The sequence below is a fragment of the Rhineura floridana genome, chromosome 8 (genome assembly GCF_030035675.1).
Source record: "Rhineura floridana isolate rRhiFlo1 chromosome 8, rRhiFlo1.hap2, whole genome shotgun sequence".
Classification (NCBI taxonomy): Eukaryota; Metazoa; Chordata; class Lepidosauria; order Squamata; family Rhineuridae; genus Rhineura; species Rhineura floridana.
In genome coordinates this window covers 23,192,702-23,206,263 of record NC_084487.1, presented here as the reverse complement: position 1 = coordinate 23,206,263, position 13,562 = coordinate 23,192,702, and the positions used below count along the sequence as shown (strand labels likewise).

Genomic DNA, 13,562 nt, shown 5'->3' with positions numbered 1-13,562 from the left:
CGACAGTCTGTGTAGTCCAGATGTATATTGCATTGTGGTTATTGCTCAGATTTTTGTAGCAGGGATAAACACCAAGAGCCGTATGGGAAATACCAGTCAACATCTAAGGCTCATCAGCATGTAACTACACACAGTTGGAAGGCCCTTTTTGTAAATACAGGTAAATCTAATGCAAGTCTGTTTGTTAATGCTCACCTTCGTGTTGGTGCATACTTTCCCCTTCTTGTAGTCTTTGTGGCACCCTCTCTTATCCAATTTGGCCCAAAGGGCTTTGGCTTTCCAGTAATTAAGCTTGGACTTGAGCTTATGGTAGAAAGTACGATAGTCCTTGGGCTTCAGTTCTAGATAATCACAGAGCTCCTGGAAGGCTTTGAGAGTCCCTTTGCAGGTTGAGGCCTGGACAAATCGGTCAAAGAGGACATGGGCCTGGTTCATCTTCTCATTACTCCTTTCCTCCATGCTTCCAGCTGAGCCACTGGCTCTCCTTGGTGCATTGGCAGCTGTCCCCTTCCAGTCTGCCTGCCTTCTTGGCTGCTATTTTGCTCATCAACAGTCACTTGTTTTAATCCACATATATGATTAATCTAGAAAAGCAAAGTAAAGATATAGCTTTCCATAAAAAACTTCAAAGTAATTTCACAATAAAAAATTGGATTAGGACCATGCAGCCACCCCTCTGCCACCCCAAAACCATGAACAATTACTGTGTTGATAAGACAAAATCACCACATTCTCTAGTTACTATATAAACAGCAAATCTGGACTGAACGTAGCCTTTTCATTTACCATTATTCATTCCTGAGCTAATCTACTCCTATCAGTGGAAACCATACCAGGTGAAGCATTTACTTCTGAACAGATGTACAATCATGGATTGTACTATCAGATGTACTATCATGGATTGATTACAGTCCTTAGAGCATGACAAGGAGGATTACCTGAGCTCATTCCTTCCCGGGATTTTACAGAATTCTATGAAATAGAAACACTCAGCACATCAAACTATCTGAAGAATTCCCTGTCCATCACCACTCCCCCTAACCAGAGCATTCCAGCCAGCCTGAAACAGGACCCTTGTACTGATTATGCTTGGTGCTCGCAAAGGATACCTCCCCCCCCCCCACATCCCTCATGAAATCTTCCCCACTGTGCCATGCAGTACTACAGGAATCAGGATCAGGACTGGCTCACAGCCCTAAAACTGGGCAATTTTTTTGATTAACAGCATAGTGGGTTAATAGCATGGGGAAGATAATGTTTTAATTTCATAACACATGTCCCCACCACCACCACCACTTGCCTGCGGGATACTATAAACTGCTAAGGGCTCAAGCAGGCCAATTTTCTTTCTCTCTCTCTCTCCATTCCCCCCCCCCAGTATTGTTCAGCTGACCCACTCATCATCCCATGGCTCAAGTGTCCTCACTAAATTACTAGATTCTCACCTGCCCTCTTCAGACATTACAAACAGGAGACAATAAACATGCAAGGGGGACTTAGCAGGGACAAGTGCCCAAGCTCCATCACCCTTCATTGCAGTTTTCGACTTCCAGTTCGGAAAGAGACTGCCTGGAAGTGGGAAGACTTTTGTATCCATGGAGGCTCCCTGCAGATTTTAGTTCTGCAGCCCCAAAACGGAAAACCAATTTTTACATAAAGGGAAGGTACAGTTCACTGAGACTCCTCGTTTCCTCGCTCATGAGAAGAGAGAAGCAAAGCAGGAAGAAAAGAACTAAGTAAGGATGCACAAAGCTTGATCATATTCTTGCTTATGAAGCCAAGCTTTTATCATGTGAATACAGCCTCGTGGTGGAAATTGATCAGCACTTAAGTTTGTCCTGCAATGATCTTTAAATGAGTTCACACTTAATTTTCCTATCAAGAGATTATATCTATAGAAACAATAGCCACAAATTCTGGAGACAGAGCCTATGGTGTCGACTTTGTCCTATCCAGAGCCCAAAATGTCCCTGATGGGGCAAGTTTGCCAATGAATTCTACTCCCTAAAACTGTTTAGAAATACAACATTGTGGAATAATATTTGCAAGATAGCAGTCATACCATTAAAGCATTATTCCATGCCCACTCCAACCCCCCAAAAGTGTACAATTCTTTAAGATATATATAGGGTGTGGACATTCATTAATATCGAAAAAAGAGAGGGGATGTCCCCAGAATGTCAAGGAGGGAAGTTCCAAACTGTATAGATTTATTTGTTTATTTTCTTTAAAAGAGAAAAAAATTCTTCTTAAAATACCCAACGCGTTTCAGCCTTATAACTAGGCTTTCATCAGGGGCTACAAATCAAATACCAACCAGGAGCACCTTTGGTATCTCATTGCCTGCAATGTTCTGGATATATAAAAGTAGGTTTAAAATTTTGGGTTTTACAACGAATACAAGGATCATTTCCCAGTTCTCTTTTATATAAAAAAGAAATAGGATGGATCTTAAGACTCAAGACAGTGACACCTAATGGTCTAAATGAAGAATGTTCATTTCTTCCTTTGTTGTAAAGGTTTTCTCAAGTCCAAAAAAATTTTTTTACTCATAAGTATCCTACAGGTGTTTTCTATTATACTTCTAAAAGGTTAAGAAAATTATCCTTCTGGTCATATGGTAGTTCAATGAAAAAAAGATTTAAACAAGGGTTTTCATTGATTTGAAATAGTCATAAAGATATTGAAGCCATCCATAGTGAAAGTGAGAAGAAATACTCTATTGAATAAAGCATTTCAACAACATAAATGTAAGTGTTTCTGATAATATAAAATCTTTTAGATACTGTATAGAAAGATAAGGTATCTTATATGGATTTGTGCACCTAGATATATATAAAGTCTATAGGTAAACAAAATGATATTTTTAAGGAGTTGTTTATAACAACAAAAATTTATTTGTGCATATATAAAGATTATAAGTGTCTCAAATGAAGAATGTTTTTCAAGATATTTTAACGAAAATTTATACCTACATATGTCTGTCAAAATGATGTTCTTTATATTTGATTTGTAGCCCCTGATGAAAGCCTAGTTATAAGGCTGGAACGCGTTGGGTATTTTAAGAAGAATTTTTTTCTCTTTTAAAGAAAATAAACAAATAAATCTATACAGTTTGGAACTTCCCTCCTTGACATTCTGGGGACATCCCCTCTCTTTTTTCGATACAATTCTTTAAGGCCAAAAATATAAGAACAGGCTGTTTCTTTGCCAGCATCCTTACGATAAAGACAATTTTATTTCTCCCTCAGAATTATTTCTGAGTGGATAAGCCACCTTTAATTCACAATGTATCGCAAGACCTTTGCCTGGTCACCCACCCCATACCCTTTCAGCTTTCTATGGAACAGAGAAACATGAAGGTGTTAAAGGAAGGGTTTAAAAAACAAATCACACAATTGTATCATGAAACTTTAGCACAGTCTACAGCACCTGGAGAAGAACAAAGAATACATATAAGAGAACTACTGAACAGAGAAGTCCTCAAGTATGCTGCCAAAACCAATACACCATGACCCAGTGGCCCAAAGTACAAAGCCAGCTACTCCTGGGCTCCTGCTGGGAGGAATACAAATTAATTAATTAATATTAATTAATACTCACAATGGACAGGCCTATGGATACACCATGACCCAAGATATTTGTGTGGGTATGTTTTTTAAAAAAACTGAATTCCTAGCCTTTAAGGCTGCAAAGATTTGACTGAAAGTGAATGGAAGTCTCAAAAACAGTGAGTAAAATTGGCAGTGGTCAGGAGAGAGAGTTTTAATCTCTTATAGGTAGTACAAGGGTTATTTATTTATTTATTGGCATGTATAGCCGGCCCTTCACCATGCAGTCCCAGCGTGGGTTACATACTGCTCAATATAATTAAACCATTAAAACCTTGCACCCAAAAGGCCTGTGCAAAAAAAGGAAATCTTCACCCAATATTGAAAGCTTAACACTGACAAGCCAGATGCACCTCAGAAAGGAGGATATTCCAGTCTGAAGGCCAGCACAGAAAAGATCCTCTCCTGCACTGCCGTCCCATGACCTTCACATGGTGATGGAACTGCCAGCAGGGCCTCCCCTGCAGATTTCAACAGATATTTGGGGCCCAAGTCATTTAAGGATTTGTCTGTCAATATGAGCACCATGACCTAGGCTCAGAAACACACTGGCAACCAGTGCTAGTCTTTAAGAATGGGTGCAATCTGTGTCCCGCCAGCACTGCTCGCCAGCACCCTAGCTGTTGCCTTCTGCACCAACTGCAACTTCCAAACTGTCTTCAAGGCCAGTTCCACACAGAGTGCATTACAACAGTGCAGTCTTGAGGTTTCCAGAGCACCATTCACTATAGTCAAGCCATCGTGGAAAGGCCATAGTTGACAAACCGTACAGAACTGGAAAAAGGCACTCCTTGGCACTGAACTCACCTGGGTCTATATATTTTGGAAAGCTGTTTGTTCAATGTGCATTTGGACACCTCTTAAAACACCTTAACCAGACTCTTCATGAGGGTTTCTGAGATCAAAAAACAGTTTTTCATCTACATCTGGATACAATTGGACACCATTTTGAATCAAGATGGCAGGCTGAATCTTTCAAAATTGCACTGATTTTTTTGTTTCTTAGAACTCCCAAGCAATGCTGGGTACAAGGTGCTAGTATACAATAAAAATAAGCCAAATTTTAAAGTACAGTATAAACACTAAATTATCAACATTCATCATAACAACAGATGTTTTCCATGTGAAAGAGTACCTCCACCACTAATCAAGGGCAATCCAAAAAACCCATCTGGAAATAGACTGCCTTGGCCTGACAACTAAAAGCCAACAAGGAAAAGAATGAGGCCAGTGCCAGTAGAAATTGGGGGGGAGGGTGGCACACAAAGCAGGCCTCTGAAGATGAGTAGGTTCATGAGTAGGTTCTAAAGGAAACACTTTAGAGATCATAATAGCACATTAGGCTCATGCCAATTGTGTCTTTTATGGCTGAAACCAGCATTTTCAAATTGTGCCCAGAATACCATAGAAAGCACTAGGTTCTAGATATCAAAGGAAGGCCAAACCACGTGGAACTCATGGCCTACCCTTTGGTTTTACAAAAAGGATTTAAGTGTATCTGATATAAAGAGTCACAATATTTTTATCAGGAGGAATTGGCCTAAGAGCACCATCCGCTTTGAATGAGCAGTTTCCTACTTGAGTGTGTGGGTTTGCACTTAATGGCCTTTTAAAAATATGTAAAACACTGCAGCATAGAAATCACATTACACCCATTACACACTGCACCATTTCAATTCTTTTCATCGGCACCCATGTCTATCTACATCCATCAGCAGACCTTATCTTTCATACTATAAAGTAAGATTCCTATCCATGCCAAAGGATGAGAGCTCCATGTCCCATCTCTTGATTAAAAAAGGGTGAGGACAGATAGAAAGTACACTTCTACCAGAGCACAGAAGCCATAAGGCAGCACAGCATCTACAAGCCAATATTATTTTTTAAAAAATAAAAACTAACAGGTATTTCTTCTTTTTTCATTTCTTCTGGAAACGAGGGAGGGCTTTAATTCCGATGAACTTCTCCAAATTCTTGCTTGTTTTTCTATCTCCTGACAGGGTGTAAGCCAAGGCGAATCTTCACAGCTTATGCTTCTTGCCGTTCCAATGTGTCTGTGCTCTCTGGAGTGTTTTGCTTGCTATGCATTTGCCAACACTATGTCAAGTGACATTATTTAGGATTTGAAGCAGTGAGCAAGAGCTCCCTTGGTGCTTTGCTTACACAATAAGGGCACATTCACACAGGATGGTGGCCCCCATAAAATAAGTGTGGGGAACCTTTGGCCCTTCAGATGTTGCTGAACTACAAGTCCCATCATCCCTGCCCATTGGCCATGCCTGCTGTGACTGATGGGAGTTGTAGTTCAGCAACATCCGGAAGGCTGAAAGTTCCCCCACCCCTGCCATAAAACCTCCACCCTGCAACAGGGAGGAGAGAGGACAGCCAGGCTGACACAAGGAGGCCCCGTTTGTGTGAAGTACCACCATCATATACAAAGAGGATAATGCCAATGCTGCAAGTTACACAATGGGCATGAATTAAAAGGCTCATTACCATCACAGAAACCTGTTGCTGCATATGCACATTGTCTGCTTAGAGCAGGCTTTCCCAACCTGGTGCCCTCCCAATGTTTTGGATTACAGCTCCCATCAGCCCCAGCGGGCACAGCCAGAGGGCACCAGATTGAAGAAGGCTGGCACAGAGGAACAGTTGACCCAAACAGCACCTCCATGGAAGCATGTGTATGTCTAGCCGGAAGCCCAGCAGCAGTCCTGCAGCCTCCCCAAGGTTATTGTGTGGTGGCTGCTATTGTGTGAACTATTCCATAGATAAAAGAATTGAGACAGGTATGATGGACCACAATGAATCTCATCTCAAAAACAGATGGTAGTAAAAGTTGTGAACAAAGATTAACTCAAGTTTTTTCTATATTCATTGCTGTCTGAAGTGCCACTTTAGGCAGACATTAAGATTTTTTTTAAGCACTTGAGAAAAATATTGTGATAGCATGCTTTTAGAGAAGACTATTGGGGGGTATAGTAAGTAGACAACTATTTTTTGAAAAGTACTATGGATACAGAACATGAAATAATTCATTGTTTACAATGTTTGATTTGTTATGTGCCTTCAAATCGATTACAACTTATGACGACCCTATTAATCAGTGACCTCCAAGAGCATCTGTCATGAACCACTCTGTTCAGATCTAGTAAGTTCAGGTCTGTGGCTTCCTTTATGGAATCAATCCATCTCTTGTTTTGGCCTTCCTCTTTTTCTACTCCCTTCTGTTTTCCCCAGCATTACTGTCTTTTCTAGTGAATCATGTCTTCTCATTATAAGGCTGATTGGCACTGTGACAAATGCTATGTTCTAGTACAGCTCACTAGAACCACCTGGAGTTTCAGACCCCCACCATGAAATATGAATAAGCATATCCTGGCCTTTGTCTCTGAACAAACATCCAGGAGTTATGTTTTTTTTTCCCTCAGTGGCTCAACAGGTCTCAACAAGCCAGTCCTAATTTAAGTTCGGAGTCATTAGGGAGGTGGAACTAGCCTCTTTAATTTTCGGACTGGCCGAAAAGACTACTGACATCAGAGATGGGGCTTATTTTGCCCAGAACAATAATCCTTCTTTAAAAAGAGGTGGGCTTCAGCTGGTCTCAGATTCCCATAAATATGCTTTACCCTCAGCTTTTGTTTTCCTGGGAACATATGATCAAAGTCTAAAGATGCTCCCTCTCTCAGAACCCTTCTTCAGTAAGAAACTCCAGGCGATTCTTCTCAATAAAATTATTCTTCTCAATAAAACATTTTCACATATATAAGGCTGCTGGGACTAAGCTACATTTTTATAGCATTCAAGGTTCTACACAATTTGGTATTTGGGGCTTCAGGAAACTAAGAATAAAGAATCATAGGATAGTAGAGTTGGACTTGATGGCCTTATAGGCCCCTTGCAACTCTACTATTCTGTCATTCTGTATTCATGGTATCACCCCCATTGCTGAGATTATGTCAGAAAGGTATTGTTACTCCAGCATGATTTGTCTGTGAAAATATTATCATAGTTTTTTGTTGTTATATGCCTTCAAGCTGATTATGACTTATGGCTACCCTATGAATCAGCAACCTCCAATAGCATCTGTTATCAGATCTAGACCCATGTATTATCACTATCAGAGTGCCTCTAGACAACAATCAGTCTTTTTTGCTATGTTATTCTGCATAATTACCACCATCACATAATAAAATAAAAATAGTACTTATGAGCAACATTAGCCATCATCACAATTGAGAGGCTTGTTTCCCCTCACTCCTACAGGGATACTGTTTCAGGGTGTTTTTGGTTTTTTTAAGTATATAAGTAGCAACCAGTCATTATTCCTTGATCAACCACTCCAGAATAAAGGCTGTGTCCTCTCAAAGATCCTTCCTTATGTCCCCTCAGAGATACTCTCTGCACATATCCACAAATCACTTCAGTGTACCAAGTTACACTTGTGCCCCCCAGCTGATGACAAAATGCTTTTTATAGTAACAGGGAGCATAAACCAAAGAACACTCTGCAGTGTAGTGCCAACAGAGGTCTACAGAGCAAGGCTGAAGCTAAACTTAGCTCATCAATGTCCTCTTGTTTTTCCACTTTGCCAGACTCATGAACGCTGCAAGAAGATCTTTGTAGTGTCAGGGGAACTTAGAGGAAGAGGGTTTAAAACAGAGAAAATCCAAGAGCGGTCTCAAAGGGACCAAGGACATTGTATATGCACAGCCTTTGGAGCCCACTGTTTACGATCTTTTCCACTGAACTTGTGGATATGTACATATCTGCCAACCAAGGATAACACTTCAGGCATTTGTTGAAGTAGGCTCTATTCTATAAAAGTTTCTACCACAAATAAGCCTGTTAGCCTTCGAGGTGTCACAAGAAATACCTGTATTGTCACACATTCACTGATCTGTTATTCTGCACAGGCTCTCTCAATCTCCCCTTGCCTCTTAACAATGGGGTATGAAGCAGGGGTGTGGACACATTCGAATGGATGTGGGTGCTACCCTTTTACTAACGCGGAGGGGAAGAGAGGAAAGAACAGTAACATTACTAACATTCAGAACTTCCTTCTGCCTGTAAAAGCTTCGGTGATTTCCATCTATCAACTCCTGCTGGGAATAGTTGGACCCCTAAAGCCCTTGAAACCTGGAGACAGCAAGCCAGAGAGCACAGGAACAACAAGGGAAGACAGAGATGCCTGCCAGGTTTCTAAGGTATTCGTTTCCATGCCTGTGCCTTTCTTCAAGCCGGCAGGATCTTGCATGTTTTTGTCTTGAGGCAGCCAATGCTGACTCAGAACCCCTGCACATTTCTTGGTTAAAGCACTGTGTGTTGCTTGGGGGGGGGTTACAGGAAAGGGGGCGTATATTCTATGAAGAGGTATGCAGAAAAAGGGCTTGTGTTCCTGTGTACAACACTGGCAAGCCCTTGCCTTTTATGTCTATGTGTGCAGCTCAGCATCTTTTAACACATATCCAGAACAATAAAAGCTACTGAGAAAGAGACCTGAAAGTGGAAAAGCCCTTAAAAGATTACTGCTGGGTGCTGTTCTCCATGCCCCCCTCCATGAACTGCTGTTATTTTCAGCCTTACCTAGAGAAGTGGTTCCGCAACTCCCCCCCCCAACCACTTGAAAATTGCTGATGGTCTTAATGTACTACTTAATGATTTTCCTGTCTGCTGTAGCAACTGTAATGCACCATGCTAGTTGCAGTATGATTTTTATCATATTTTTATTGTTTATTTTATTTCTTTTATTGTACTACAATTTGCATTCCATAGAATTCAAACTGTAATACAATAAAGTACAATATAAGAAATAAAAGAAGCAATAAAAACCAAGATGCCTATTTAATGCAGACATGCCACGGACCACCTGAATGAAGCTTGCGGATCATTGGTTGTTCACAGACCACAGTTTGGGAACCCCTGACCTAAAGCACTGTAAGAAAAGTGCAGAGTGCTGACATGTTCCAAGCCCTGACTCAAGAGTAGAGGGGATCTTCACACATTACATTAAAAAAAATGTGAAGCATGAATGAATACAAAAAAGGTATGCCTGCAAACACACTCACACAGGTATGCTCATTAGGGAGCCAAGATTGATTATCGCTACCTGTTTAGAGTAGACTTAATAGCAGACTTATGACTGCTGCTGCATAATGTCTGAAACTTCACTGAAAAGCAACTAGATCAACACGTAGGTCTTAAAAGTATACAGGTCCACAGTGTTCCAGTGAGATCATTTATAACAAACTGGCAGGGATCAAAAGATGGGCACCATCCATTCACTTCACAATAAGGCAAAGACATCCACACCATCAACTTTCTACAGATCAACCCACATCATTCATCTTGTTTTAGATAGTTGTTGAAACAGCCTTTTAATCCAGCGGTGTGTGTTTAGGCACACACCCATCTATGCAAGATTTCCAGTTAGTATCTAATTGCACAGGGCAAGGACCCAGGTTTACAAAGAAGAGACCGACTAATTTTTTCCACATCCAACTACATCTCTATGACAACTTCTGTAGATTATAAATAGTAAATACAGAAGATGTACCACCTATAATTACCAGTGCAAAAAAAGGGACACTGTTTAAAAAACACCATAGTTATGGGTGGCAGAAAGTAGCAGCCTGGCACAAACACAGCTCATGAACTCTGCCAGCATACAGGGTCATATCTCTATGAAAATTTAAGGGTAAAAAAACCTCTCATCTCAAGGTCCATCCTTGTTTTCATAAATATCCTGGCTCTCAACTTCAGGGCCACAACCGAACTGAAGAAGGAGTGCTGATGATACCAGTCTTCTTTATCAGAACATGGCAAACAATGGGTCTGTTCAGATGGCTGCCTCCAGGGAGCTGACATACCATCTTTCTCTGCTCCCTACCATATGCAGACTGAGCCAAAAAGATTTTTAAAAAAGCATTTCCCATTCTCCACTTCTATTCTACCTGCCATGAGGGAACAGGGAACAATGCTAAGAGGAAAACAATGTCTGAGCAAGCCAAGCTGTTCAGGGAAAAACTGACCTACACCAATATTTTTCAGATCAAGTGGTTGTTAACCATTTGATACTTGGTCAATGCATTCAATCATTTGTATTATTTATTTATTAGATTTATATCTTGCCCTTCCTCCCAGTAGGAGCCCATAATACTAATCATTCCTCAGAAGGAGCCCATAGGAGCTGGCCTAAATTTAGTGTTCTACACTGAAAGGTTTGTGTTATTCTATACCTGTGGCCCTTAGCCAAGATCCTGTATTGTTTTCAACATGTGCTACTTTGGCAAGCTTTGCTAAAAAAAATCAAGAATCTGAGGAATGAACTGAAAAGGGAGGATCTTTCCTCAGCAACTCATTACCTCCACAGATGCACCCAAGATGCTAGTTTGCATTTTTCCTGATATCCTGGGTTGCAAAGATATGAGCAAGTTCCTGTAATAAAATGTCCAGCTGAAAACAGTTTGACAATGCAGGTGTGGCCTGCTTACCCTTGTTCCATTTATGTAGGAGGAGCGTCAAAATCTGGACTGTGTGTCAAATTTGCCTTCCAGTTCTGTATTGCAAAAGAGAACAGGTGAACTCTTCACCAACTCTCCTGTGGATTTTGTGCTTTAGGGCTCACTTTAACCAGCTTGCGCGAGTCACATATTAAGTAGTCATAACCACAGCATGTACAAAGACTATACTGATCCATCCAAGAAGAATGGAAAAAGCTGCCTGAGGTTAGGACATCTCTTGCTGCTGGACATTGCCTTATAAGAAGAGATGGAAATCAGTTAAGAAACCAAAACTAAACACAGGGGGAGAAAGCCAGCATCTACCAGTACACCAAATGACAGATTTAAAACTAATAGTGCAGTAGATAAGGCACTAAGCTGTAAAGAAGAGGCTTCTTAGTTGAATTTTCTCTCTGCCATTTGGGTGAATTATGCCGAGATAGGGAACCCATGATCCTTCAGATGCTGTTGGACCCGCAACTGTCATCAGACACAGACAGCCTGGATGTAATACCACACATATGAGTGAGCAGGCTGGTGAACGACAGATGGAACTCTCAGTCCTTCCTCTGAGCCCAGCATAGAAACCAAGCAGACTGCTAGAGGGGGGAAGTCCTTGCCTCTGCATACAGCACAGAAACGTAGCTCTCTGTCTCTCCTCTGCCAGCCCCCAGCAGGGTAGTAACTTTAAGAAGGCTAGTAAATGTTGAGGCTTATTTACTAGGCCACTGTAGCCACCTAGCAGAAAGAAAATACTGAAGAATCAACACAATGTAGACAGAAGAAAAGTAAGGTATGTCTGGCAGGCTGGCCCTATGAGACTTGGCTTGTTTCTACTTCAGCACAGCTTTGGTTTAGAGATAATATGTGACTGGAATCAGACGACCATATGTACCTTAAGCACAATAAGTATTCTAAAATTATAAAATTATAGCACTAGGCCAAGGCAGCAGGGCCAGCACCAGCCTGCCCTGGGCCCTGGCACCCACATGCACACCCCACCTACCTACCAGGTGGGCGGAGGAGCGGGAGGTCAGGCGGCAAGCGAGCGAGCAGGGAGGCGGGATGGCAGGCAAGCGAGCAGGGAGGCGGCAGGGGGTGGGACGGCAGGCGAGCAAGCAGGGGGGCAAGTAAACGGGGGGAGAGGGCGGGCAAGCAAGCGAGCAGGCGGAGAGGGGGGGAGAGGGCGGGCAAGCAAGCGAGCAGGCGGAGAGAGGGCGAGCGAGCAAGCGAACAGGCAGGGAGAGGGCGAGCGGGTGGGCAGCTCCCTCCCTGCAATCTGCAGCAAGGAGCCTGCTGCGGAAGAGGAGCGCTACTTCCCCACCATAACAAGGGGCCCTTCAGGGGCCCCTGTGGGCTGCGGGACCCTCAGCCAGGGCCCCACCTGGCCACCCTTTGGAGCTGGCCCTGCAAGGCAAAGTCAAGCCAGATATTGTTTCCTAGCTCTACCATGTCTCTCTCACACACCCATCTTGGCAGACTCCATTAACTGTATAGCATTATGTGGTCCAGACAAGGAGGAAATCATCTTCATCTGGATCAAGGGAGCTGCCTGAACACAACAGGTGCTATGGCTATAGATATTTAGAACTTCATACCCCTCCCCATTGTATTTTAGCACCCACTATTTAAAGATGGTTAAGTGTATGACATTCAAACCTTACTCTCTGCCATACAGTGCTGCATGCATGAGCCTGTTCAATAAATTCTCTTTGTGGAGATACATGGCTTCAATTCCTCTCCATCCCATTCTGAGTTTGAGCAGAGGGTGGAACGTACATACAGCCCTTCCAAATAAGTCCTCCTAAGTGACTACACAACTGGCTGTTTACAAACCTGAGAATATATACCAAAGGAAATAGCAACATTTGCATTTCAATGAAAACTTTAGAGTAGTGATGGGGAACTTGTGGCCCTCCAGATGTTGCTCCCACCATTCCTGACTAGGGGCCATGCTAGCTGGGGTTGATGGAGTTGGAGTCCAAGAACATCTGGAGGGCCAGAGCAGTAATGTGGGTATCTTGGAAATTTTTGAACTGGAAAATTTCCCTATGCAAATAAATTCAACTTTGAATTGAAAAACCTTCTGATGCCTTCAGAATTGCTCTAATTTAACATGTGTGCTTTACTTGCATTTAGTAAACAAAGTCAAAAATCTGAAACTGCCAACCCTTGCCTAACATTTTATTTGCAATTGGCATTCACTTATTGTTACTACTGATCTTATGAAATCAAAACAATTCCAGAAGTTCCCCATCTCTGGCTTGGAAGGTGCTTTAGGACATTTCAATTGTTGCCTAATTTTACTGTGTAAACTGTTTGAAAACTTCTTTTGAAATTGGTGGAAAATGTAAAACATTCTAAATAAAGGAACATTTTGCAGATCTAAAGCATGACAAGTCAGTTTCAGAAATCAAGAAAACCATTTCAAACCTGCAGCACACCTGAA

General features: G+C 41.9%; 1 protein-coding gene across 23 annotated transcripts in view; it reads right to left on the bottom strand.

Moving 5' to 3' along the window:
* The window catches only part of MICAL3 (microtubule associated monooxygenase, calponin and LIM domain containing 3), a 273,115-nt gene that overhangs the window by 161,774 nt on the left and 97,779 nt on the right, over window positions 1-13,562 (bottom strand). For all 23 annotated transcript variants that reach the window (XM_061638561.1, XM_061638562.1, XM_061638565.1 and 20 more), the window contains one exon: window positions 196-584. In XM_061638561.1, coding sequence (XP_061494545.1) covers window positions 196-459 — 264 coding nt within the window. In that variant the 5' untranslated portion in view covers window positions 460-584. The remainder of the gene's footprint in view (window positions 1-195; window positions 585-13,562) is intronic.